The sequence below is a fragment of the Coloeus monedula genome (genome assembly GCF_965178545.1).
Source record: "Coloeus monedula genome assembly, chromosome: 15".
In the NCBI taxonomy this organism is placed as follows: domain Eukaryota; kingdom Metazoa; phylum Chordata; class Aves; order Passeriformes; family Corvidae; genus Coloeus; species Coloeus monedula.
This window is the reverse complement of record NC_138795.1, coordinates 6910253-6936545: the sequence shown is the minus strand read 5'-3', so window position 1 is coordinate 6936545 and position 26293 is coordinate 6910253. Positions and strand designations below refer to the sequence as shown.

Below are 26293 nucleotides of genomic sequence, written 5' to 3'. Positions count from 1 at the left end.
AGCTTGTCCAAAGGTTTTAATTCAACCCCTGTGCTTTGGCTTCCCTCTGGGCCTGAGTCCAGAGGAGCTTTCACTCCAACACATAACTTCTGTCAGCCTTTTGAGGGAGCTTTAATCAGGCAGGGGTGAGGACCAGCACTGTTGAGATAGTGAGGCTCAGTTTTCCCAAGGAACCTTATCCCACGCTCCCAGAGGTCCTTGCTGCTGCAGCTACACAGTGACCAAATCCCAACCTGTGCCGGGTAATGTACAGCTGTGTGTGTGATGTGTGGGCCTCCTGTCCGCACTGTAGGGCAGAGAATTCAGACAGGGTCAGCGAGAGAATATGGGCCAAGACCTTGACTTGAAGATTCCCTTTCCTTGCTGGGTCTAATTTCCTGAAAAAAGATTAAGTTGTGGTATGGGGCCACCCTTCAGTCCTGCTGTTTTGGTGACAGCTATGTGGCAGCTGTGCTGGAAGATGCAGTTTCAGAGAGACAGGAATAGATGCTTATCTCAGTCCAGTTCACTGGTCCTGGGTTGAGAATATTTTAGGGCACCCCCAGTCATGCCTGACTGTTCTGAATTTTCGGGAACACTGAACAGTGAGTGACTCTGCTGGGTTTGGGAGATGTCTATCTTCAGGTATTCCTTTTAATCTCTTTATACCTCACTTCTTTCATCATTCAGGTGGGAAGTGAGAAGCAGCCTTTACCTGCCTCCCATCACATACATAATTACTGTTGTTGAGGAGGCTTCACTGCTGCTGCTGGCAAAATCTCAGTTCAGAGCTGCACCCTCAAGTGCCAGAGCTTTGGGTAGCTTTTCCTTCACAAACCACATAGATCAAGTCAGGCTTGTCATCGTGAACAGGCTCAGCACAAAGGACACTCTAATTCCACCTGGTGATGCCTTCAAAAGGGGCAGCTCCTTATTAATGAATGATTTCACCATTCAGTGAAACACATTTCTGTACTTCACAAGTTGTGAAGGGATCTGAGCAAACACACTGCGTTGGGAACAGCAAAAAACACCCAACATGGATCAAAAGCATCAACATGCTCATGAAAGGAAGGAGGGAGTTATCCTGATTCACTTCAAGAAGATGTCGTGAGTGTGCCACAGACAGACCATACTCAGGGCTCCACAGGGGTTTGTGCAAGTAAATAGAGAAGACAACTTACAAACAGTGGGAGAAAACTCAGAATCTTTCTTGAGGCAAGACCATTTTTCTGGCTCACTGGGGACAGCTCCAGCTACATTGGGAATAACGACACATTATTCCTGATATTCCTAAGGAAAGAAATGAGTAGGACCCAAATGTTTACTTAAAGAAAATATATTCTGGATCCTATGAAGAGTCAGACTTCATCAAGACTTTGCCTTTAATAATCACCAGCACTGGATTCAATCCTCTCTAATATACTCCTAGGGTGATACAGGGCCTTGGGGAACTTTTCCTAGCCTTTTAGACAGTTTATTCTTTAGACAGGAAGTTGTTTAGCTCCTATTTTTTTTTTCATCCTGACACAGTTTTTTAGATGGGTGCATTATCCATGGGAAGTTTTAGTGGATTTTGGATACTTGCAGATATCCTGTGGTGCTCTGTGATCAACTGGCAGTAAAGCTGGAGGTATTTCTTCCTCTGAGCTTTGAATGGTTATATTTCCATTTCACTTTCCAAATCTGAAGAAAATTAGTATTTCCAATTTCAAAAGCTCTCCCCATTCCTTTATCATAAGTAAAGAAGAAACGGGAACGCTTGGTTGGCCTGTTCTGCACTGTTCATTATTTTACACAAATGTATCACTAGGTTTCTCTTCTTCATAAAGTCTCTACAGACATGCTTTTAAACTGTGCTTCTTCTGATAGCTTTCATTATTTTCAACACCTAACATATAATACTTTTATGCCTCATTTAGTAGAAAACTGTAAAGATCAAATTTCCGTTTAAAATATGGAGCCTTGTAACAATTTTTTTAAACAACTAAAATAGAAGTCATATGAATCATTGCTTCTCTTTTATTACTTAAGAAAAAAAAGAATAAATATCTAGAAAATGTTTTCTGTATCCTGTTTGAAAGAAACATATTTCACTGACTGTAAAATAAGTGCTTGCTTGCCTGCTGAGGAAAAGATTGTTTGGATGGCGACTAAGGAGCCAAAGCAATTTCAGAGAAGAGAGGTGGGTTCTGTTTTATAAACACAGAAATCTCAAGTGCTGTGTGTGGCTAGAACAGCCCCACAGAGAAACTGAAAGTTTTATGATCCTAGAAGATTAAATGAGAGATTGGTGCAATAACTCTATTGGTTTAATGTATGCTTTGTTTTGGATAAAACGAGAAGAGATGTTTTGCTGCCTAAATCAAATACTTCTGGCCCCTTTTCTTGTTGATTTTGTGCTGTGACATCAATAACAGCCATTTTTAAAAGCCCAAGGCTTATTTTGTTACACCCACCCCCCAAAACCTGTGCATATAACCAGAAACACTGAAAATGTTAACATTTCTGAGATCCTTGATGTTTGTTCTTGCAAAGAGCTCCCAAACAGACCAGCATTCATCAGAAATATAACAAATCCCTTTGTTGCTTTTCCACTGGTGCCATTTTAAAAATAGTAATATCTTTATTGCAACACTTCTGAGGGAAAAGGGCTCCCTTACCCTTCAACAGCCAGACAGATACTCCTTCTGTGCCTCCAGTCCTTTGGCTGCTGCTCTCACACCATGGTGTTACTGTCAGCACAAAGCCCACGGATGGCATGGTGACATGGGAGTTCTAGCAGATGTGTGCAGAGCAAGAGGGATACGCTCAGTGTGGTTTTACTCTCAGAGGAAAGAAAGACCCCACAGTCACCAGTGCAGTGTCAGAGCAAATCTCAGGGAGGTTTAAAGCAGCGTAGAAGGACTAATGGCAACTGTCCCTGGTGACTACAGCTGGCAGCAACTCCACCTGGCTACTCTTAAATCCCCTACCACAACTCCTTTACCACAGCAGGGCCCACAGGGGTTTAAGCTCTCCACCTCCACAGGGAACACAATCCCCCAAAACCCTTGGCAGTGTTTTTCTCCTTGCTGCCATGCTGTCTCAATCTCACATGGCTTTTGTTTCAGGGGATGGGGTCATGAAAGTCTCCTGGAAACTGGTGTTGTTCAAGGGCTGACACAGAGACGATGTCACATCGCACTCTGAGACGATGGCTCTGCCCCACAGCACTCACACCACAACATTGTGGTGATTGAATTGGAGCAGGGATGGAGCCTTGGAAGGCTTGCAGATGGGGGAGCTGGAGCTGGATGAACTGTTACAGAATAGCTGTTACAATTTCTCGTCTATTTAAGCAGACTCTGAAGTCAGCTCTTCAGAAGTAAAGGCTGGTACCTGCTGCAGTTCTGTGTGCCTGCCTGTCTTTTGAACTCCTTTCAAAGAGGCCCTTGTACTTTGTCAGGAAAATGAAGGGGGAGATCCCTGTGTAATCTCCATCAATACCTCTCATTTCCCAAGGTAATGATGCCTAAAGTGTCCCGGGGAGAGAGCGCCTTTCCCCTCCTGACACAGCGGGGACTCCTTTGAAACCCTCCTCAGGCTCACAATAGACACCCCGATACAGCAGCTTCCTCTGCTCCTCAAAATGCTATTACAGCATAGTTAAAATAATTTACATGCTGTTAGTATTTTTTTTTTCTGAGATAAGGCCATGTAAATGTCCATGGAAAAGTCAAAATGCCCAGTTGAGGAAGGAATTTGAGTTTCTAATGCCATTGACAGCATGCACATCGTCAGAACTCCTCCATGAACAGAGAGAAATGTGGCTGCTTTCCTTCAAGTGTTTGTCTCTTGAATTATTATTTTCAGTTGTTCATTAGTCCTGTAAAGTCAACCAGCCATTTTGTTCCAAATATTTGGCTAGTTAATAACTCCAAGAAAATTCTAGTGGTCGTGTATTGATCCGAATAAAAGTATGGAGCTTTGGAAAATCAGAGGGATTGGATGGAGTGTTTCATGCAGAACAGACAGTTTGCCTCCAATTAACTTCAAACACTAACAGAGCACAGAAACGGCTGCAGGACTTCAGGAGAATAAATAACCATTTGCAGATTGAATACTGGCTGTTGTATCACTGCTTTGTGGGCTTTATTAATGACTGGCTTGGTGTGAGGAGCCTTTTTTCTGCTCCTCCACAATCAGAGGAGGCACGAGACAGATGTGGTTTACATTCATCTAAAGTTAGAAGTCATGATGTAAATTGCAGAAATAGACATGAATAGAGAAAAAAGCCAAAATGTGTAATTTGAAAAACATGTTAGAGCAATAGCTGTGCAATATCCTGCTTCCCAAAAGGTTCAGAGGAAGAGGGTTATGGGTAGAGAGCCTAATGGGGCCGTTTGTTTCCTGGGGAGCAAAGCACGAAGTTTTAACGTTCATGAAAACCGAGAAAACAATTACTTGGTTGTGTATGGAAACTTTTAGCCTTCAAAATTCAGAGAGAAATGCTGATAAAAAAATGCTGGGATCCAAAGGTCCTGGGAGTACTTGGGAGTGGCTGCAGGAGCTGGGGTGATTCCATTTCCCAGTAGGGAGATGTCTGGCAACTCTTAAGACACTGGTGACACAGCACTGGCCCTTACACCCAGCACTGAGCTTCCCTGGACTTCCAGCTGGATTTCTGCTTGTCACTCCACCTGCCTCATCACTGGGACTGGGAAGCTGGACTGACTGCACTGCTGACTGCAATGGACTGACTCTGGGCCCCTCAGTTCAGGGAGGACATTGAGAGGGTGGAGTCTGTCTGGAGAAGGGAACAGAGCTGAGGAAGGGTCTGGAGCACAAGTCCTATAAGGAGTGGCTGAGGGGGATGGGGATGTTTAGTCCAGAGAAAAAGAGGCTCAGGGGTGACCTTATCACTCTCTACAAGTCTCTGACAGGAGGGGGTCAGCCTCTGTTCCCAGGTAACTGTTGGAAATGATGTAACTTTCCTAATTAATTGTTTTAACTTTTCTAATTGATTTTTAAAATTACATATATATGTATTACAGTGACATAACCAGCAACCCCACAAGACAACACAGTCTTAAGCTGTCACAGGGAAGGTTTAGGTTGAACAAGAGGAATTTCTTCACAAATTTAGCAATTAGTCCTTCTAACCCTTTTCTAGCTTCTAATTTTTAAGGGTATTGTTTCTGCCTTAGCAGTCAGGTTTCAGCTGTATTCTTACTGGTTCTGCTGCTTTTGATGTCCCTGGAAAACTATTTTATTAATAGCTCTGAGATTTTGTACTAGCCTGTATTCATTAGTATGAGGCTTCTTTACCAGTAAGAGTATTATATTCTGACGCACATTCCCCTAGTAAGCCATGTTGCACGAATTTTTTTCACAAAAAAAGGTGATTAGACATTGGAATGGGCTGCTAAAGGAGGTGGAGTCACCATCCCTAGAGGTGTTAAAGGAAAGACTGGATGTGCACTCGTGGTCTGTTTGACATGGTGGTGTTGCGTTATATGAACCCAACCTAAATGATTCTGTGATCGCTGGGACGACATCACCGGAGGCTGGAGCAGCGCTTTGCCCCGGCGGCGCCGTGTTCCACCAGAGGAAGGGCCAGGCCTGGACCACTGCTCCAAGACGCGCACGAGGGAGAAATGAAGGAAAACGACGCAAGCACTGATGAACCCAAGAGCTCAATGCTGTTCCTGCAGAACGCACAGCCACAGCCCAAGCCGTTCGCTAATTAAGCGCTCATTAAGCACCAACTGCACCGCGCTGCCCGTACCGTGCCCCGCCCCGCCCCGGCCGCCCTCACGAGAAATGGCGGGAACGGGGCACGCGTGCGCCGTCATCTAGCCGCGCACGCGCACGAGAAGTGACCCCTGCCGGCCGCCGTCCCGCCCCGCCGTGCCCCGGACGCCGTCTCCGCGGTCACTTCCGGCGGCGGCCCCGGCGCGGAGGCCCCGGTGTAGCCCCGCTCCGCCCGGGCCCGGCCCGCAGCCGGCCCAGCATGCCGGGGCGGCCCGCCCCGCACAGCCCGCCCGCCCCGCCCCGCCCGCCCGCACCGCACCGCCCGCACGCACGCTCCCCCCTGCGCGGCCGGCCCGTGGCCCCGGCGCTGCCTCCTCCACGCCGCCGCGCCCCGGCGGGGACGTGACCGCAGCTCGCCGCCTGTCTGCCCGCGCGGCCGCGGGGCTGCCCGGTGAGTGGGGCCACCTGGGAGGGGGCCGCGGAGGTGTTCAGCAGCACCGGAGGGAGCCGCGCCGCTCCGCTCGGCCTCGGGCGGTGCGGAGGAGACGGGGCTCGGGGTAGCGGCCTGAGGTTCGCCCGGGATCACCGGCTGCGCGGGGCCGAGGTGCGGGCCGTGCCAGGGCTCTGCCTGGCAGAGGGGTGCTGCCTTGATCTCCTGTGTCCTCCCAGCGCCCCGGGAGCTGGAGCCGTCGTCGCTGTCAGGCGAGGAGCCCCGGAGAGCTGCTGGTGGGAAAGAGGATTGTGAGGCTTCCTGCTTATTCAGCCTCTGGCCTTGCTTTTGTAGTGTGGCTGTGATAGGGCACCTTGTAGCCAGACAGCTGCTGGCTGGGTGTACGGCTCCTTCTGGGTGACCAAACTTACCTGAGAGCTCCCCGTAGAATTGCAGCTCTGGAAATGCAGACGCGGTGTATCTGCACTGAACTGATGGTATTGACGTAATAAGAACAGAAGTTTTTCCTTCTAAAAGTAGATAAATAGAGATCACATAGTTATCTTGGTTTAATTAGAGTCAAACTTATATGGCAACAGTGCTGTCAGTTTACTGAAGTGATTAAAAGTGCTATTCGTTGGGAGAAACGTTACATAACTTGGCAAGAGTGTAACACAGAACATGTGTTTTAGCCATGGAGGCTCCCTATGATGGCACTGAGGTAACTGTGGTGATGGAGGAGATAGAGAGCACTTACACTTACGCATCACCAGTGCCATCCAAGAAGAAGAAGAAACATAAAAGTGCTGGCGATCATGGAGAAAAAGCCAAGAAGCCTCGGTGAGTTCTTTCTGCCTTCATTTAGCTCCTTTGTAGGGTGTGGGAGCAGTTTTCCTTGTTTCTGACATGAGTGAACTTTGCAGTGTGCTTGGAGCACTTCATAGAGTAAAACATCGTATGTGAAACATCAGCTTGACAATTTGGGCCTGCTCAGACATTCTTTACAGGTGCCACTGTAGCTCAATTTAGAGTTTGTGTGCTCCAGAATAATTTGCCTTAGGCTCTTTCTCAGAGGGTCTCTCAGAGGCTCTCCTCAGAGAGAGAGTTTTCATTTGGTCAAAAAATGCACTTACAAATTAAATTAAATGTAACTTTCTTGTCACATGACCTTGCTACAAACCTAAACCTTGTGGATTTATTTTTCCCCAAGGAATTTATGTAGAATGACCTTAATGTTTCAATTTCTGGTTGTGTTTCAGATCTGCTTACCTTCTCTACTATTACGATATTTACTTGAAAGTACAACAAGAGCTTCCACACCTCCCTCAATCTGAAATCAACAAAAAGATCAGTGAGAGCTGGAGATTGCTCAGTGTGGCTGAAAAGAGCTACTACTTGGAGAAAGCCAAGCTAGAGAAAGAGGGACTGGACCCGGTAAGTTGCCTTTCTGGAAGTTCTTTGGCTGCTGAAGAGAGAGGCAGTTACCTGCTTACATAGCACTGTGTGGGAGAGTTGTTTAACTGCAGATTCCAGTTTGTATCCCTGCTCAGGGCAGCCTGTAAAGAACCTGTGTGAGGCCCCTGCCTCTTGCCTTTGCTTTCTGTTTGTTTGAGGGAGAATGTTTTGTAATCCAAGATGGATATGTCTGGTACCCGCTCACAGCAGTTATTTTTGTGTCCTGTCATCAGAGTGAGTGATGGTAAAGTGGGTGATAAAACCAGGACTGAGAGGGATTCTGTAGGCTCTGTCATGTGGAGAAATTCCCAGCAAACTACTTCAGGAAACCGTTTGAACCTTAGGGATTAAAATAGCAGGATTGAGAACTGAATCTCTTCCTTTTCTCATATTCATTTATTCCATCCTCTGGTTTTGCCCACAGAACTCCAAGGCGTCCACTCGAACTGCAGTAGTCCCTGACATTCCAGGCTTTCGTAAGATTCTCCCTCGCTCTGATTATATAATTATTCCCAAAACCACTCTTCAAGAAGACAGGAGCAGGCAGTCGCTGGAGCTGTGTGTGACACAGAGCCCGGCAGCATCCGAGGGCTTGGCGGCTCCCAGGAATGTCACCAGCGTGTCCCGGGACACTGTGCAGAACATCCTTTCCGTGGACTCGGGCCAGGCCGGTGTCTCAGAGCAGTGCATTGCCATTGAGGGGCTGGCAGAGGACACGGCAGCCTTTGCCCAGCCCAAGGCTGCAGAAGAAGTGGTTGCCTCGGAGGTTCTCTCTCATTATGTTGGGCCTGTGACAGAGAAAGTGTCTGGAGATATCCTCTTGGACGAGGCTTCTTTGGAAGTAGAAGGACAGCCATACCAGACAGCCCGGGTGGTTATTGAGGAGTCTCTGGTTAGCAGCTCCACAGACACCTCCAACGGGAGCATCGCTGTGGCCCGTCCCCAGGTGCCCGATGGAGTGTCTGTGGTGACCGTGGTGACTGGGAGGGTAAGTTTTTCCAGTGACACTCAGACTCCTGCCAGAGTCTTGCCTGAAACATGTGAGTGCTGTTTCTCGCATTTTACTGGAGATGCTCGGTGGGTGCAGCAGATCCTGTATTGTACAACCTGCTGGTGCTCAGTGCTGAGAGAAACAGAAACTTTTGTAATCGATGATACAAAAGTAACTCCGTGACTGAGTCGTCTCTGCTTGCAGATTGACTCAGCCCTGTGCTGATATGAATTGTGTCTTAACATGACTGAGTTTTTTTTAATTGCTTGTTATAGCAGTATTTGGGGTATTACAGTGCCAGTAACTGGGTTCTGCAGTTGCACTGCAAGATTTTGGTGAGGAAAAAATGCTACTGCTGTGCTCCTGATAGCTGTTTTCCTGCTTGCAGTGAGGTAGAAGGGAGTCCTTTCAAGCTGAGGTGTTAATGATCACTCATAGAAAACCTTAGTCTGTGAAGAGTTGGATTCTCTGTTTTCAGTTTCAAGGTGTGAGGAGTTTGGGAATTTCCAGAGTACATCTGGTAAGGCCGTTGCTTTTGAAACGGTTGCTGCTCTGTCCTGTATTCTGGTCTCATCAGTCCTTAAGACATATTAATGTTCATGAGAGGGGGGATAAGGGTCACCCTGTCTTTTGTCTTCTGCATGTATTTTGCCTTTGACTTCATTTTAGGATACTGAAGAGAGTAGCTCCTCCACACCTGCAACACAGTTTATTATGTTACCTCTGCCAGCTCATTCTGTTGTGGAGAACCCAGCATCAATTAAACTGGTAAGAAATTCAGAGTCTTGTATGGTATGTTCAGGTTTGGATGTATTGTCACAGATTTATCTTAAAGATATTAGAGTGGGAAGGATTTGCTCATGGTTCAGTTCTTGAAGATAATCCAGTTTGGAGTCATCATATCAGTCAATGTATTTCTTGTCCCTGGTGTTATGTCTTGTGTAGGCAAAGGGGGTCTCTGACTTCCTACCGTGTCTTGCAGGGGCTTGTTTCTGCTGCCTTCTCCCTCAGGGAATTCTTGGAAACAGATGGAGTAGATAAAGCTATTGAACACGTCCAGCCAACAGCAATTTCTGTGTAGCCATCTACTTCCACTACTTGGACGCATATTTGTTTTCATAAAAAGCCAGTGCCTATCCCTTTAAGGGCAAGGATCTGCTCTTATGACAGGAAAACATGAACTCCAAAGCTCTTGCTTTGGCCACATGACAGGGGGAGCCACATGAGGGGAGCAATGACCTAAGGTTTTGAGAAGCCATATGAAAGGTTGTGTGGCCTATTGCATGAGGAAAAATAGTATTATTTCTCTAATCTAACCACTCCAGCCACCTGTGTTTTTGTAATCATTTTGGGACTTCATTTACAGCCAGTACTGCAGCTCCTTCTGTTATATAAGCTAGCATCAAATCCTGTTTTCCAGGTTCTCTATGCTTCCAGCTGGTGGAACACTGCAGATATTTATAGTGGTGCATAGCATGATGCTCTTCCAGTTGTCTCGGGGAGAATGGAAATACTCAGGTTTTTGTTCCTGAGAAGTATCTGGCTTAAATTGGTTCATTTCTTTGACAGCAGCACTTGCACTTCTAGAAAAAATCTGTACCTAGTGAGGGAGTTACAGTACAACAGCTCCCTCGGGAGTGTTGAGAACAGGATATTGGGAAGTGCTGTGCTGACAAAAACTCAATGTGTTGATGCAGTTGTCCTGGTGAAGATGACAGGTTATACTTCAGTTCTTTGTATAAATAGTGCCTGGTGATGCTGCTCGTGTTTCAGTAGTTCATAGCAAGTTACAGTGAAGGATCAGGGGATACTTGACTGTCCCATAGAGCAACAAATTACTGACAAAACTGCTTCTGCATCATGAGTGCTTGTCTTCAAGGCTTGTTGCTCTGGTGTTGAGTGTTAATCACATCTTGTCTCACTGTGGATTGTTGTTTGAATCGTTTTTGTGCCATCTTACTATGACTTTTTCATGTTCAAAAAGAACTGTTATATCACTGTAAATGCAAGATTAGCTTCTCCAAGAGGTTATGTGCATTGTTCAGCTCTGCTCTGCAGGTTGATCTAAATTCTAGTAATACCAGAGGCTGTTGTGTAGACTGAGCATTTAGACTCAGAGTAGTTATGGTGCTGACTCACCCTGACCCAGCTGTGTGGTGGTTGTTCAATAAAATTAATAACAGTGGAAGGCTGGTGATTTGCCAAATAACATTTGTAAAATGCTTATGAGGAAAAGGGAGGTGATCAGCACAGCTTTGTGGTTTTTGGGTCTGTAGACAAATTCTTGACAATTCTTGTTTCAGACAACCACCTATACTCGCAGGGGACATGGAAATTGTACCAATCCTGGCTGTTCCTTCACTTATGTCACCAGGCATAAGCCACCAAAATGCCCAACATGCGGGAACTTCCTGGGAGGGAAATGGATCCCAAAGGTAAATTTTTCCTTTCCTGACTTTGAGACAAAAAGTGCTGTTTTTGTGAATGCCTGTGATACTTCTAGACCTGTAGATCTAGCACAGGAGGTCAGATACACCAGAACTGATCCCTGCACTTGTGTTCCAGTGCTTGTGCTGGAGCAGGTCACCATTGCAGAGGACACTTGGCCAAGGTGAAACCTGAAATCACCACAGCTTGGGTAGAGATGCTGCTTGCATCTGTTAAAATAGATGGGGCTGCATTTAGTAACTCTATCATTGAGAGGATACACATTCTTCTGGCTCTCTGCCTGCACAGTTTGTGTTACTGGAAGGCATTGCCTATTCTGCTACATCCCCAGATAAGCTCAGGAGGTTGTTTTGTGGTAATTTATATCTGCATTTGAAGTTCTTCTACAAATTTAGTTTTCTGTGGTCTTTCAACATTGTTATTTTAGCAGAAAGGAGGAACTCTCAACTATAGTAGGTGTATGATCCTTTAGGAGCTTTTTGGTAAAGTTGATCTAGTGGAAGCTGAAGTGGTGCTGGGTATTTTTGTCTCATGGCCCTGTGTCTGATCATTCATAATATTCTGACCTCTGGCTGGAAGGAAATTTCCAGGTGTTGGTAGAGTTGTGAAGCTTGTCTGAGTGGAAGAGTCTTTCTCCACATGATGCCTACTCTGCTTAAGATATTGGCATATCTGCTAGCTGTGTACAGCAAAACCCACTTGATCCTTAAACCTTGGCACTATCCTGGTAATTAGTCAGCTCTGATCAGCTGTGTGTTTGTCTGAAGCAAGACTCCACAGGCACAATTTAAAGGATGTTCTCAGTGTGAGAATTGGCATTGACATTCAGTGGCTTTGTATGGATTTGTTCTGAGCCTCCTTTGTTTTGTGTCTGGATCCATTAAACATTCAGGGGTGGGAACTTTTTTGGGCAGCTTACAAACTCTGGTGGCTGAGCTGAAGGCTGAGCTTCCTGTGTGGTAGGGCACAAATAGTGATGGTGACATCTTTGCTTTTGTGTGGTAAACTTGCTGAGGTAGAGAGATGGCTGAATGCAAAGAGTATTTCTGGATCCTGCCTGAACATGGCATGTCTGCTCCTGTTCAATCCTACACTGGTTAGAACTGAAAGGTTTTACAGGGAGTTTTCCTTTTTATCGTTCAGACTTAGTCTGCTCTGCTGGGAACAGGTTTGCAGATACAGTTCCATTTGTTTTTGTGGTGTCGTACCTTGGGAAAAACATGCACCAGGAGTTTCTTTTTAACTGGCAATAGTATCAGTAGAACTGAAACTAAATATATATATACACCTTCCTGATTCTTAGAAGGGTTAAAAGATATATTAAAAAAAAAACTTAGATTATTCTTCTGAATATGCACTCTGCAGTGAGCTTAGAATTAATGTGTTTATCATGGCAAAGACTCTGGATTCTATGTCTGATATATTTTTGTGTATTCCAGTTCAATGTTTGTTGTATTTTTGTTGACTCCAGTACAATGATTGCTGTAGCCTTAGTCTTGGAAGTAACTTTTTTTTTAAAGTCAAAGAAACTTCCTAAGTAATCCTGTTTTCTGGCTTACTCACATGCTTGCTTTTCTGAAAGCATGTATCCAAAAGATGCAAATTCTCTGCCTTAACTCCCTTTGGTTCCTCAATAATGTGGAAGAACAGACAGCATCAGAGAGCTGAAGCTGTGAAAGAGGAGTGTGGGAGGTTGGTCCTTGCTATGGAGAGTGGTGGGTGACTTTGTGGTGTTGGTGCTAATGGTGATATTTAAGGGAGTTTAAGAAAGATTGATTCTTCAAAGTAAACAGTGTCTAAAAATAATACACAAAGGGCCAAAAGGCCAGATACAATGTTAGCAGGGCCTTTGCTGTTGTAGGAGATGCTGTCTGTCTACTCCCATACAATTCAGTGCTTAAACACTTAGGATTTTGCTGTTTTGATCCAGCATTAAATAGGCCATGGGAAACATGGCGTATGTGCAGGGAACTTGCTTATCTGTGAAAGCTGAAAACTCTGAAATGTGACTCTCTCCTTGTTTCCAGGAAAAGCAACCAAAAAGCAAATCTGAGCCAAATTCAGGCACCTCTCTTAAAACTCCAGCAGCTAAAAGAGGTCAGCAGTCAGTCCTCACAGAACCCACGGCCGTTAGCGAGAGTTCCTCCAAGTCCTCCTTGGAGAGCTCTGAAGCTGTCAGCCAGCTGCTGAATGCTGTGCCTGTCGGAGGGCAGATGCCTGAGATGGAGTGGGAGGAAGTGATCATCTCTGAGGGCCACTTTCTTCCAAATAATGTGCTTGCTGAAGACAGGAGGAGCACTGTTGGAGTGATGCTGGGCCAAGAGAGCCAGCGGCAAACAGACGCTTCTTCGGAGCAGGCAGAGAAAGGAAGTGTAGGGCTGGGAATGTCGACGTCTTCTGAGGTGTTGAATCCAAATGCCTCTGTGAAAAAGCCAGTGGTGGGGTGAGTCAGTTTTCCATGTGTTAAGGGAGCATATGATGTCTATTGTGTGCTCATGGGACTAGTCCAAGAAGTTGAAGGCTGTTGGCGGTGCATCCTGTCAGACTTACTGTGTTTGCTGTCTGTTTTGTGCCAGTTCAGGATTGTTCCTTTTAGTCTTTGTCCATCAGAACTAATACTTTTTTAAGTGACAATTAAGTTGTAGTCACAGGGCAGATGCAGCCTTAGCATTGTCTCTTTCTATTGCAATAGCTGTGATTAGTGTGCTAACAAAGCGCAGTTCAGGGAAAAGAGGAAAACTGAAGCTGAGGGGAAAGCAATGGAATATTTTTCCACTTGTAGCTCTTGTTTTTCAGAACTGATGCAACAGCTGCTACACACAAGGGACAAGAAGTAAAGAGTAAACCAAGACCCAAACCCTCCTTGCTGGCTGCAGCCAGACCCATGCGAGCCATTCTGCCCGCTCCAGCCAGCGTGGGGAGAGAAGCCAGCACGGAGCAGCCAAGCAGCAGGCAGGCCTTTGCAAGTACTGGTAAAAGCAGCATTCTCTGGTGTGCTTTGGGAGCTGTTGTCTTTCCTCACCATGCTGAAGTGGTGTCTGTCAATAATAAGATAGGTTTCAAGGGAGGTGGTTACCAGTGCTAGAAAAAAAACACTTTGTCTCTGCCTGAGTGCAGTAAATGGGCCATGAAACACCTGCTTGGGTCATTTCAAGCTCGGAGGAAAGATCTCACATGGCTATCTATAGTGGCATTTACCAAAGATGTCAGAAAGAAACAGAACCTGTTTTCTCTCATTTAACCTGGTGCATCTCTTTCTTCCTTCTAGACAAGCATTCCCCTGTGAGAACCTCAGGCTTGAAGCCCAGTACACTGAAACAGTTGGGCCAGTCAGTTCTGCAGCCACCAACTGCTGAGGAGCTAAAGGTTGTTCTTTAAATGCAAATTGTTTTCTTGGATTTTTTGAGGGGAGGGTTTTGTTTGTGGTTTTGGGTTTTGGTTTTTTTTTGCTCCCAGGTGACTGATATGACCTGAGTGAGAAATAGAATATAAAAATGTAGCAGCCTTATGATGATGAGATCTGTGAGTGGCAGTTTTTATGATATGGCTGGGTAGCAGAATGAAATATGATATGGCTGGGTAGCTTGGTGGCTGAGTGTGTGAACTGAGATGAGAGATGCTGTTGGACAATTTGAGAACCTCCCAGCTACTTCCAGAAGATCTGTTGGTACTTTGATAATGACATGCAATATTGGATACTGAGATTTTCACCTGTAAAGTATGACTGAGTATGCCAAGATGCTGGAATGAATCTGTGTGAATTGTAATGTCTTAGCATGCAAAGCTGTTGTAATGCGCAATGTCTTGTGGTATTATGGATATTAAATGAACATTAATTAATTTCTTGGGGGCAAGAATGCTAATAGATATTGATTATTGATGCATGCTTGTATTTAGTAGTAGGTGTCTGATGGGTGTTGTTTTTCTGCTTTCAATCTCTAGCTCCACAGTGCTGTGACAAGCACGGCATCTCAGGTTAAAGTTGTGGAGGTCAAACCAGACGTATTCCCTTCCTACAAGTACAGTTGCACAGTTACTTTGGTGAGAATATTTCTAATAGCATGACTTCTGCCATGGGGAGCGTCCTCTCTGGGAGGAGAATGTTCTGGGACTTCTGTTTTACTGACTTGCACAAATACATCTCATTTTTAGCATGAAATGATCTGTACTTTATGTGTTGTCGCTAGACCTAATCCAGGGTGATCGTGCTCTGTTTTGTAGTTATGTTTGGGACCTTATTAAGAGATGGATTTTAACTCATGTCCCCATGCATAATCCCCATCCCCTCCTTGAATTCAGCAGGGAGAATCAGGGGTTTCTGAAAGAATGTAATGTGCCTCTGGTCTGGAGAACTGGCCCCCGAATGTTTAAGTGCCAGTTAAAGGATTCTGTGCAAAGTGACAGGGCTTGCTATTGATGTTTAAACAAGAAGTTATAAAGTGGGGAAAAAGCACATTATAATCTTTTTTAGGATCTTGTTGGCTTAGAATCATAGAGTTATTCAGGCTGGAAAAGATGTTTAAGATCATGGAGTCCAACTATTAAAAGTCAAGGTCAGCAAACATCTCTTTTATGTCATTCAGGATTTGGGATTAGCAACATCACGTGGCAGAGGGAAGTGCAAGAACCCCTCCTGCAGTTACGTGTATACAAACAGGCACAAGCCACGCATCTGTCCAAGCTGTGGATACAACCTTGCCAAAGACAGGACTGAGAAAACAGCAAAATCCCTGGTAAGGTTCAGGCTGGCTTGTTTTATCACATCTGTTGTGAGCTGGGCAGAGAAGTACCTTAGTTTTCAAGTACCTGTGGGAACATGATTTGGGCTTTTTTTTTTTTCATTATGATAAACTTGTCTAGCAGAATGGTTCCTATTTAAAATACCTGTGGTGATGTTTGTATTCTCCAACTCCTGTAGCAGTGGTGCTCCAGGCTGAGAGTAAGTCTGAGCACACCCAGTACTACCACTGGGTGTCTCTTTAAGTTAAAAATGCTTCTGTTGTGTCAGTACGTGCTGGGAAAATTGACCCTGAAGTCACAGTATTGCTGTGTCAGCTCTGCTGAACTTTGGACTTCATCAAGAAACTCCCAAGTATGCTCTGCTTTGTGGGCAGTTTGGGGCTAGTGTCAGTTAAGTCAGTACATCTTGTATTTGAGCTTCCTGTTTTTAAGGGTTTGTAGAGCAGCTTTACTTCCAACCTGAATTTATTTCTGGTTGTAGGGTTTTTTCTGATGTACAAATACGTTTTCAGCTGTCTGCTGTTCTATGTGGATGTAATTAATTCTGGGGTTTTTTGGGGTTTTTGCCTTTGCAGTCTCAAAGGTTAGCTTTTCTCATACTGAAATGTCATGTTTTTAAAATAATAAATGAAAAAAAGGAGCTTTCCTGCTCTTAGCTGAAATGCCTACTCAGCATACAGGCAGAATTTTAGTCTGTGTAGTAATGACTCATCCACTTGCCTTTTTTTTTTATTTTGAAGAACATAACTTTGTTTAGTGGTTTTGTTTTTTTCTTTAAAAACACAAACAAACTGAGATGGCTTGTGTGAAACTCACACACAAACAGCTGTGCAAGGAACAGCAGTGTGCTTAGCTCAGCTTGCATTCTGAGAGGCATGTGGCTCGTCTCTTCCTCATTTAGGTTGGGATTTTTTTTTTCTGGTTCTGGATGTGTTTAACATTCCTCTCACACAGTTCATTGTTGTCTCTGGGCTTTTGACTGATCATTTGTCTCATTGCTAGACTAGTCAGAAAACTAAGCTGAGATGTTGACAGAAGATTTTCAGGGATTTAACAGATCAGGCTGTTTGTGTTCTCTGTGTTCCACCTGGAGTTTGGTTCTCCTGTGCTTGTGCATTTTGTTGTGATAGCATGTGAGTTGGAGAAGGGTAGACTGTAGCTGATCAATTGTTATTGATAAGTGTGTTCTGTATCTCACAGCCCCCAGTTCTCATTTAGTACTTGGCTCCTCCAGCTTTTGGACAGCTGTGCCGGCTGCCCTGAGCCTGTGCCTGAAAACCCATGGAGAAAGACAGTGATGATTGGGGGCTCAAGTGATGAGGGTTATTGAAGTGTTTCTATACCTGTTGGTGGTTATCCTTAACTTCTGGATCCCCAGTCCCTGCACTGAACAGTTAATGGCAAATCCATGATGGTCTGGCAGTGCAGGAGTTCCTGAAGGGCTGGGCTGTAATAGTGTTTTTGTTAAAGTAATTTGAGCTTGAAGCTCCTGTGTGGAGTCACTGATTCAGCAGTAGAGTAGAAGTCAAGTTTACTGCGTGCAAAGGTTACTACTGTGTTTCTTCTGCCTTTTATGACTTCTTTGGGCTTCTTAATATTTCATCCCCATGCTTGCCTAGTTGCATATGTTGCTTTCTAGGAGGTCAGTCCAGGTCAGTCGGACGTGCTGAACACCAGCGAGCCGCTAACGCCATCCCAGAAGGAAATCCAGCGTCAGTCCACGCTGCAGCTGCTGCGCAAGGTGATGCAGATCCCTGAGAACGAGTCGGAGCTGGCAGAGATATTCACCCTCATCCATGAGCTCAACAGCTCCCGGCTCATCCTGTCCAACGTGAGTGAGGAGACAGTGACCATCGAGCAAACCTCCTGGTCCAACTACTACGAGTCTCCATGTGTGCAGTGCCTCCTCTGTAACAGCCCCTTGTTCAAAGGGGGACAGAAGTAAGATTCTGCTTTGGACTTTGACTCTTCCACACTCATGCTGATTTTCTTTGTTCTGAGTCTGCCTGAAATAGTACTTGCTTTAGCTGCTGGTGATGAAGCTGGTGAAAGTGACACTGAATAAGCTAAATGTGTGTGGAAAGGGTTTAGCAGGATCAAAGAGTGACTGCTAAGTCTAGATGTAACTTTTTTCATACTGAAACAGAGTATTTTCATTAGTCATTCCTTCTTTGTTTTCCATTCTGATTCTTTGAGGCTGAGAGAGGAAAACTTGTGGGTTTACAGATGTGCATTATATGATTTCCCTTTTCTCTCTCTCCCTGGCCTGAATATTTCCTGTGTGGATCTTTTTGCTGATGATATTTTCATTCCTTCCATTTCTTAGCGTGTGCTTGAGTGAATCCTTTTTTTGGAGCAAATATCCAAATTGAAACCTGAAGGACTTTCAGAAACTCCCAGTGCATAAGCTAGATTACCTTAACTAGATTTGTATGAAAGCCTGTAGGATATCTCCTCACTGAGTCTGCCAGACATCCCTGTTTCTAAAAGCATTATCTAAAATATTTCCCGCAGCAAAATGTCAGGGAGTTTAACATTGTGTTTCTTTCTTCCACAAAAAAATTCTTGATACAAATGATGGATGTTTGCTTTGGTCAGGCTAGAACTGAGATCTTCCCAGAAGAGATACTTTTTATGCTCTTTAGTTCTTTCAGAATGGAGCAATCTCACACCTTCTCCCTCACCTTGGGACTTAACAACATGTGCATTGTAAATCCTTGCCTGTGCCTGAGTGCTTTGCAGTGCTCTCTGCATGTTGGACTCTCCCATGTTCCTGCACAGGCTTTAATTGAAGCCCTGCCAGTGGGAAGGAGGTGACTTTGGCTTTGATTCCTGTTTTCTCAGATGGACAGCAGTATTCCAGCCACTGGCACTCTCCTGTCTGAACTTCCCCCTCAACAGTTACACTGTAGAGGAGCAGACCTTTCTGAATCTTTGTGTGCAGGGACAGGCTGTCAGGTGGAATGTGTTACTGATCACCACAGCAATGGGACAGATACATCTCCCAGGGCAGCTGGGGCCACAGGTTTTCTCCACCTCTCCAATAGTATGTGCCCAGTGTATGGAGCTGGAGGGATGGTCTAGTGCTGTTAAAAGAATGTGAGCAGTGACCTGACTCTGCCAGGGAAATCTGCTTTAAAATATAACTTTTCTTTTCTTGGTGTGAAATGATGTGGTGATCTGGCTTAGATTTACACAATAATTAACTCATGTTAACTAGAATGTCTAAAGTTACTGCAAGGCTGGACTAAAAAACCCATTGGCTTCACTCGGAGTGGTTTTTTTGTTGTGTGTTGCAGTTCCCTTGCTGGTCCTCAGGAGTGCTGGCTGCTGACAGCCAATCGGTTACAGGTGGTTACAGCTCAGGTCAAAGTGTGCTTGAACCTGCAGTGTCTGGCCCTCCATAGCTTCACTGACATTTACACAGGTAGGAAAGATGTGAGTGTACCAACATACAGCATGACTATGGTCTGAAGCCTTGGGATTGTATCAGGCCATTGTCCAGGCACAGAAAAGCTTGTTCCCTTCCCAGTGTACTAAATTTGAATTATTTTTTAATTGCTTCTGCTTATTCTGCAAGTAAATCTATATTTATGAGAGAAAACACATGAATGTTCTGGTGAGGAAGACCTTGCCTTGATTCACTGGTGTAGGTCTCGTCTGTGTGAATGCTGAGTTCTGCAAGGCAATCCCTGAGATCATAGTCAGAGGTATCTCTGGACAGTGCTGTTTCTCAGTGTTGGCTAGTGAGGAGATAGATTGGCAGCTGTTCCTTGTAGCTTTTTTAATTCAAAGACAAGTCTGTGAAAGGAGATAATCTTTCAGCAGGGAACTGTGCACTTCAGAGGTGCAGAAGCACTGTTTGTGTTTCCATTATCCTCTAAACTGTACTCATGTGAGTATTTTGTGTATCAGTAAGGAATATATTTCTTTGTGAGGAATATCTGGGACCCTACAGACAATAACTGTCTTGTTTTAACTCCAGGCCTTTTCAATGTGGGTAACAAATTGTTAGTGAGCTTGGATCTTCTGTTTGCAATCCGAAACCACATTAAACTTGGAGAGGACCCCAGAGTGGCTGTTGGCACTATCCTTGACTCTGTTCAGGAGCAAACTGGTGGGTTTTCCTTCTTGCTTTTTACCATAACACACCAAACTGTGACCTGGTGATGACTGTTAGGCTATAAAAAGGCAACCCTCACCTATTTTAGTGTGGTATGTTTCTATTAAGTCACTTCCTAAACCAAACAATACCTCTGTGACCAGTTCTTTGTACCAATTCTCTGGAGGGCAGGTTTGGTTTTATCCTGCATAGGAGAGCCTTACTGACTCTCCATCGGCTTTAGGAAGTGAGAACTGTAACAGTGGCATGTTCTCTTTTCAGAAAAAAGCCTGAGCCCTGATGAGCAGGGTCAGCTCCAGGAACTGCTGTGCAATGGCTACTGGGCCTTTGAATGCCTGACAGTCCGGGATTACAATGATATGATCTGTGGAATCTGTGGCATAACCCCCAAGGTGGAAATAGCCCAGAGGAATACGGAAAATGTCCTAGCACTGAAAAATATAGAGGTAGGTTTTTCCCACAATCCACATCCTGTTCATGTTCAAAGCAAATCATAATGATTTTTTGCTGACTCTGGTCTTTGTGATGCACAATAAATACATGAGACCTTTGTGAGTGGCTTTCTGCTGATGTGTGACAGGAGGATGTGGCTGGAGCAGCAATGCCTGTGCTTCCTCTTAGAGGTGTTGATGTGTAGTTCAGGGAAAACAAGATCCTCTGTCCCTGGACCTCAGCTTTTGTCCAGCAGCCTCGGGCAGTAGGAACCTTGGATGGAAGTTGTTGAATGTAGTCTTCTTCCTTTGACATGAACACATTCTTTTTTTCCTCAAGTTTCCCTGAGGTGCTGTCTTCTCTAATGGGGAAAAAAAGCCCTAATAAGAGAATGTAGCGTGTCTGACTTTTGTGTCAAATTTTAAGTCTTACTTGATGCAAAGTGGCTGTGGCAAGCTTTAGGAGATTGAAATCATCTTGTTATATTTGGGCTGAGCACTCTCCTGTATAGTCCTCATGCCCTGTGTGAGACTGACACAAAACTGCCAAATGTACTGTGGTTATTTGTATTTGACCACTGTGTTTCTTTCTCTCTGTAGTTTACTTGGCCAGAATACTTGCCATCAAGTGAAGTGAATGTAGAAGACTTTTGGTCCACGATGGAGACGGAGGTGATTGAGCAGGTGGCTTTTCCTTCTAACATCCCCATCACAAAGTTTGATGCCTCTATTGTTGCTCCGTTCTTCCCTCCATTGATGAGAGGAGCAGTGGTGATCAATACAGAGAAGGACAAGAACCTGCATGCACAGCCAGTGCCAGGTAATGGCTCAGGCTGTGCTTATTAAGGGAGAGCTTGATGTGTTGGTGACTTGAGTCTTGGTGATGTTTAGCATTAAGAATTGCTGATTGCATGACACTTCAAAAGTTATGTGTGCTGAGAAAAGACAGGAACATTAAGTGAGTTCAGCTGTTCTCATACTACTTTGCTGCTTGAGGCTTGGCTTTTCCTGTGAAGTTTGGATGCACTGGTGGGCTCTGATGCATTTGAGACGTGGGAGACATGAGAGCATTGCACCCCAGATGAGATAGAGCACATCTTGAATGCCAGTCGGTGTTTGTTTCATGTTAGACTGATGCTTGGAGTGTGAAAGTTACAGGTAGTGCTTGGTGTCTCAATGTTACAATCTGAATAAAGGGTGAGTAAGATTTTACAGAACTTGAGAAAAGACTAGGAGAGTGGTGTGCTAGTCCTGATCAGAGTTGTCAACGTTCAGTGTATCCACTGCATATTGACTGCCTGGAACAAGAAACAGTGAGAGGAATAATCTCAGAGCTGAGAGCTAAGATCAGTTAGCACCCAGTTCCCTTAAGAATTTAGGTATTGGATATAAGAAGCAAAACTGGCTTTGCAAGCTTAACAAGTATGTGAGTTGGCTTTACAGACAGGGCTGCAGCTGCTTCAGTTCTGCAGAAGAGCTACGTGGGCTTTTGTGGAAGTGAAGCTCCAGAGAAAGAACCAGGGAGATGTGAAGGCTCAGCCTGGAGCTGCTCAGTCCAAAGGCTGCAGTCACGTTTATCTCTGCTCTTCTTCACTTGGTTATCCTTACATCAGTCATTTAAAGGTTACAAATGACAGTATAGATAAGTGTTTATGGAGTCTGCAGCTCTGCTGGGCTCAGTCTGGTGACCTCAGCAGTGAAGGGCTCGAGACAAGTGTGGGCTGTGATGCACTTTGCAAGTAGGACTGTTCACAGCCTTCTCTTTCTGGCTGTGGGTTGTGCAATCTCTGCTTCTGTAGTCTTCGTAAGAAATTATTTTGGTAACTTCCCTTCCTGAAAATGAGTGCTGGGACCTGTTTCCTGCCTTTGCAGGTAATGGGAGTGCCTTGGTCAGGCTCCTTCAGGAAGAAGTCTTCAGGCCTGAGCTGATAAACTCTTACAGTGAGGAAGAGCTGCGGAGCTTTCTGACACAGTGTGGCATCCCCTGGGAGGCATCACATACAAAGGTAATGGCTTGTTTGCCCACATACAAGCCTGCAGGAGTGGAGCTGTTCTTCACTGTCTTTCTCTCATCCACTTCTGCCCTCCTAGACAATTAGTTTCTCATCTGACTGCACTAAGGGCAGGGATGGGTGCCAGCAGGTTATAAGATAATTTACACTTGATGAAATAAATTGAACCTTTGTGGGCTAGAAGAAAGGAAGCCTGTAATTACCTTGTCATTGGCTCAGCATTGTGTAATTGCTTGTCATCCTCACAGTGCTGAGTGCGGGATTAGGAAGTTATTGGATGATGTGCAAATTAGGATTTGGGAGACCTTGCATGCAGCCTTTTCCCGCTCTGCAGGAGTCTGTTAATTTTAGCTGCTTTCTCTGGGGCCTGTCTTTTCTAGGACGAGCTCTGCTACTCCCTCCTGGCTCTCTATGAGTTTGTACAGAATGGGACAAGCATCACACCACCATCTGCTCATCACACAGGAGGGAAAATCTACAAAGTGTGTCCACATCAGGTAAGGAAGGCTGGAGCCACAATGTTTGTTTTGTTCCCTGGCTATTCACTATTTGACTTACCAGCATGGAACTTCCTTACTGAATAGAAGCTATGGAATGGGCTTCTCTGAGCCTTGGGAATGAAACATGTTCCTTGGGGCTTGGAAAATGAGTGGTCCTGCAGGAGATCTCACGATCTGAAGCCTGGTTTTAATGTTGCTATTGAGGTACAGTTTAAAACCATCTCTTCCTGAACAGGACAAAGTCAATGTGTATGAGGAGGAAACAGAGTATCTTTAGAGAAAGTAGCTGTCTGGTTACTGTATAGTCTGGAATACCTGAAAGGAAGCTGAATTTTTTTAAGATTAGGGCTTTTTTCTCTAAGTTTTTGGTTTTATTGTGCTGCTGATGTTAATCTTTTTTCTTTTTTTCCAGGTTGTGTGTGGCTCAAAGTACATAGTAAGAGGAGAAAATGCCCGGGATCACGTGGACTTGTTGGTATCCTCACGTCACTGGCCTCCAGTGTATGTTGTTGATACAGCCTCTTCAGTGGCACTATGTGCAGACCTCTGCTGGCCTGGCCTGACTTCCCAGATGTGGGGGAAGAACCAGGGCTGCTTCTCTGACCCCATGGAACCTCCAGCGGTTAGTTATATCTTTACTCTCTGCTGTGCCAGTCCAGTATGGAAACATTTCAAGGGAGATTTAAAATTAACCCCCCACTCCTATGTAACCTGCATTGTGCCTCAAGATGATTTCATAGAATCACAGAATGGTTTGGGTTGGAAGGGCCCTTGAAACTCGTCCAGTTCACCTCCCTACCACAGGCAGGGTCACCTTCCACTAGACCAGGTTGCTCAGAGCCCTGTTCAACCTGGCCTTGAACACCACCAGGGGTGAATTTGACCTGATAAGTGTCTCCTGATTTAAGCTCTGCCAGTGAATCACTTCTAAGCATAGCAGAACGTATTGTGTGTTGCCTGGCGCATTGTGTTTGATTAATTGTCCTTAATAGGAGGAGCTGTGCTGGGAGTGCATTGTAATGGTTCCGATCATGAACTGTGGAGCACATCACTGATTTTGACACAGCAACTCACTTTCAAACTCCTGCTATTCCTTGAGAAGTGGGACAGGAAGATGGTTCCTAGTGCCTTGGGGTTATCTGAGGGCACACAAGTGAGGGAGGGAGTGTACAGGCCACCTTTGTGGCATTTAGGGGATGCCTGGGTCATTTAGCCCTCCCTCTGTGCTGGGTCATAGTGTTGGTTGGAGTTTGGCCAGCCAATAGTTTTGTCTTCTCAGCTGTGGGGAAGTTACTTGTTGTTCTACCTGGTGTGCGTGTCTCTCCCCCAGTACGTGTCCTGCCCTGAACTGCTGGACCAGCACTACAGCGTAGACATGACGGTGGCTGAGCACTCCCTTCAGCATCCAATCACCAAGTCCTTGGCGCGCCGAATTGTCCACACGGGCTCGGAGCAGAGCAGCCCCTGGGATCCCACAGCTCGGCACCACTGCATCTCCCTGTGCCGCGAGCTGGAGCCGTACGGCGCCATCATCGCCGCCATCAATGACAGCAAAACCAGCAACGTGCGCCAGAGGCCCATCACCTTCGAGAACCCCACGCACTATTACCTCTACAACCGCCTCATGGACTTCCTCACCAGCAGGGAAATCGTGAACAGGCAAATCCAGGAGATCGTGCAGAGCTGCCAGCCGGGGGAGGTGGTGATCCGCGACGCGCTCTACCGGCTCGGGGTGGCCCAGATCAAAACAGAAACAGAAGAGGATGAAGAGGGGAAGCAGGAGGAGGATAGAGGTTGCTGAGTAACAAAACAGCCTGTTGGTGTCCCTCTGGTCGTGTGGATGGGTGGGCTGAGCCAGCTTTTGCAGCTGTCTAGCTTGAGGGTTTATTTTTACAGGTTAGAGATGTGATGCTGGTGGCTTTGACTGCTGTTACTGACCAAAGAGCTCTGTGCTTCCATAGCATCGTGATAGCTGCTGCGAGCATGGGTCTGTCACCCCCTTGCACAAGGCTGCAACTGCCTTCAAGGCATGTGATGGACCTGCTGTTCAGGGCTGTGGGATGTTGCCCTCCCTGCAGCTGGAGGGAAGAGGAGTTGCTGGTAGCAGGGAGTGTGTGTGTGGTCAAGCACACACAGGTTTTTTAATTCTGAATCTTGCTTGCTGACTTCTTTGTGCTTATTGGTGGCAGGGCTGGGGGTGTGGGACCAGGCATGAAAGGTAGATGGCTACAAAGATTTCCCCCAAAACATTCTGAATAGGTGAATTTAGAATACTGACTCCTGCTTGGTAATCTTGCAGAGCTCTCATATGCATTGGCTGCAAGGAGTCTTGAGCAGGAGCTGTGCTGCTTTAACGTGCTGTATCTGAGGAGCCTCCCTGGAGGCTGCACACCTGGGTCCAGTATTATGGGTGCTTTGGCTGCAGGAAGTTTCTAGAATTGTTTGTCCCTTCACATGAGCACTAATAATTTAGAAGCCAAAAGGTGCAGTGAGTGGAGTGTGTTCTGTATGGTAAGGTAAGAACTGAGCCCCAGGGCAGCCAAGGGGTTAGAGGGTGGTTTGAGTGCTGTGCAAGGGGTGGCTGTGGAGAGGGGAAGGACACTCAAACACTGTCTGTGGGATCAAGGAGGAACGATGAATGCAGTGTCACCAGAGTGAGCAGGGTTCCGTATTCCACCCTCATGGATGTGCTGGGAGAGCTGCACCCACGTGTGCAATCTCATCACTTTGTCAGGTGTCACACCTGCCCTGCCCCTGCTGTCACAGTGCTTGGGGGGTTGGAGGAGTCTCCTGCTGCCCAGGTTGCTTTGTCAGCCCCTTGAAAGGAGTCAGGATGAGACCTCTGCCTCTGCAGCACACCTGAAGAACACCTGGGGCTGCACGTGCAAAGCTGTGCTGTCATTGCTGCAGCTCCCTTTGGCCATGGCTGGTGGTGAAGCTGTTTGGTGTTTGCTGTGACCTGCAGAGGAGAGAAGCAGGATGCCAGACTGCTAAGTTGCCATCTTGGGAGTTTATTTTGTCTGAGTGAGCAGTGGGGAAGATTCTGAGGCTTGCGGTGTGGTTGAAAACTCCCTTCTGTGAAGGGGAACCTATTGAGTACCGTACTGTTAAAGTAAATGTATTAAGTCTGAGCAAATGCAGTAATCATGGCTTGGGGTTTTTCTGTTAAGAACATTAACTTATTATAAGAGACATTAGTGACTTTTTTCAGTCAATGATAAAGTTTAATAAATTATCTCCAATTTTTGGGGTGAAACTGTGGTCAAGTGACTTGTTCTTTGGTTTTTTTGTGTGCAAGACCTGCATGGCTTCAGGGGAAAGGGCACAAACACTGCTGAATCTCTTCTGCATTTACCCTGGCATTGCACTTCCCCCAGAGACTGCTGCCATGTGCCACATGGTGACTTGTCAGGTGTCCCATCATCACAACTGAAATTACATTCCATTA

At 45.7% G+C, this 26293-nt stretch overlaps 1 protein-coding gene across 4 annotated transcripts; it reads left to right on the top strand.

Moving 5' to 3' along the window:
- Positions 1–6839: 6839 nt before the first annotated feature.
- On the top strand, positions 6840–26094 carry HMGXB3 (HMG-box containing 3; the record flags this gene model as incomplete). 4 transcript variants are annotated; one of them, XM_082291762.1, is made up of 20 exons in its annotated part: positions 6840–6985; positions 7405–7579; positions 8025–8588; positions 9076–9111; positions 9261–9359; positions 10895–11026; positions 13067–13482; positions 13836–14011; positions 14308–14405; positions 14982–15080; positions 15623–15772; positions 17419–17720; positions 19079–19206; positions 19765–19896; positions 20164–20348; positions 20934–21153; positions 22206–22339; positions 22726–22842; positions 23258–23467; positions 24176–26094. In XM_082291762.1, the coding sequence occupies 20 exons, from the start codon at positions 6840–6842 to the stop codon at positions 24644–24646; spliced, it is 3990 nt and encodes a 1329-aa protein (XP_082147888.1). In that variant the 3' UTR covers positions 24647–26094. The 4 variants fall into 4 exon arrangements, with proteins under 4 accessions (XP_082147888.1, XP_082147887.1, XP_082147886.1 ...); XM_082291761.1 differs by lacking the exon at positions 9076–9111 and having other exon boundaries at positions 13836–14005; XM_082291760.1 differs by lacking the exon at positions 9076–9111 and having other exon boundaries at positions 17422–17720.
- Positions 26095–26293: the final 199 nt, after the last annotated feature.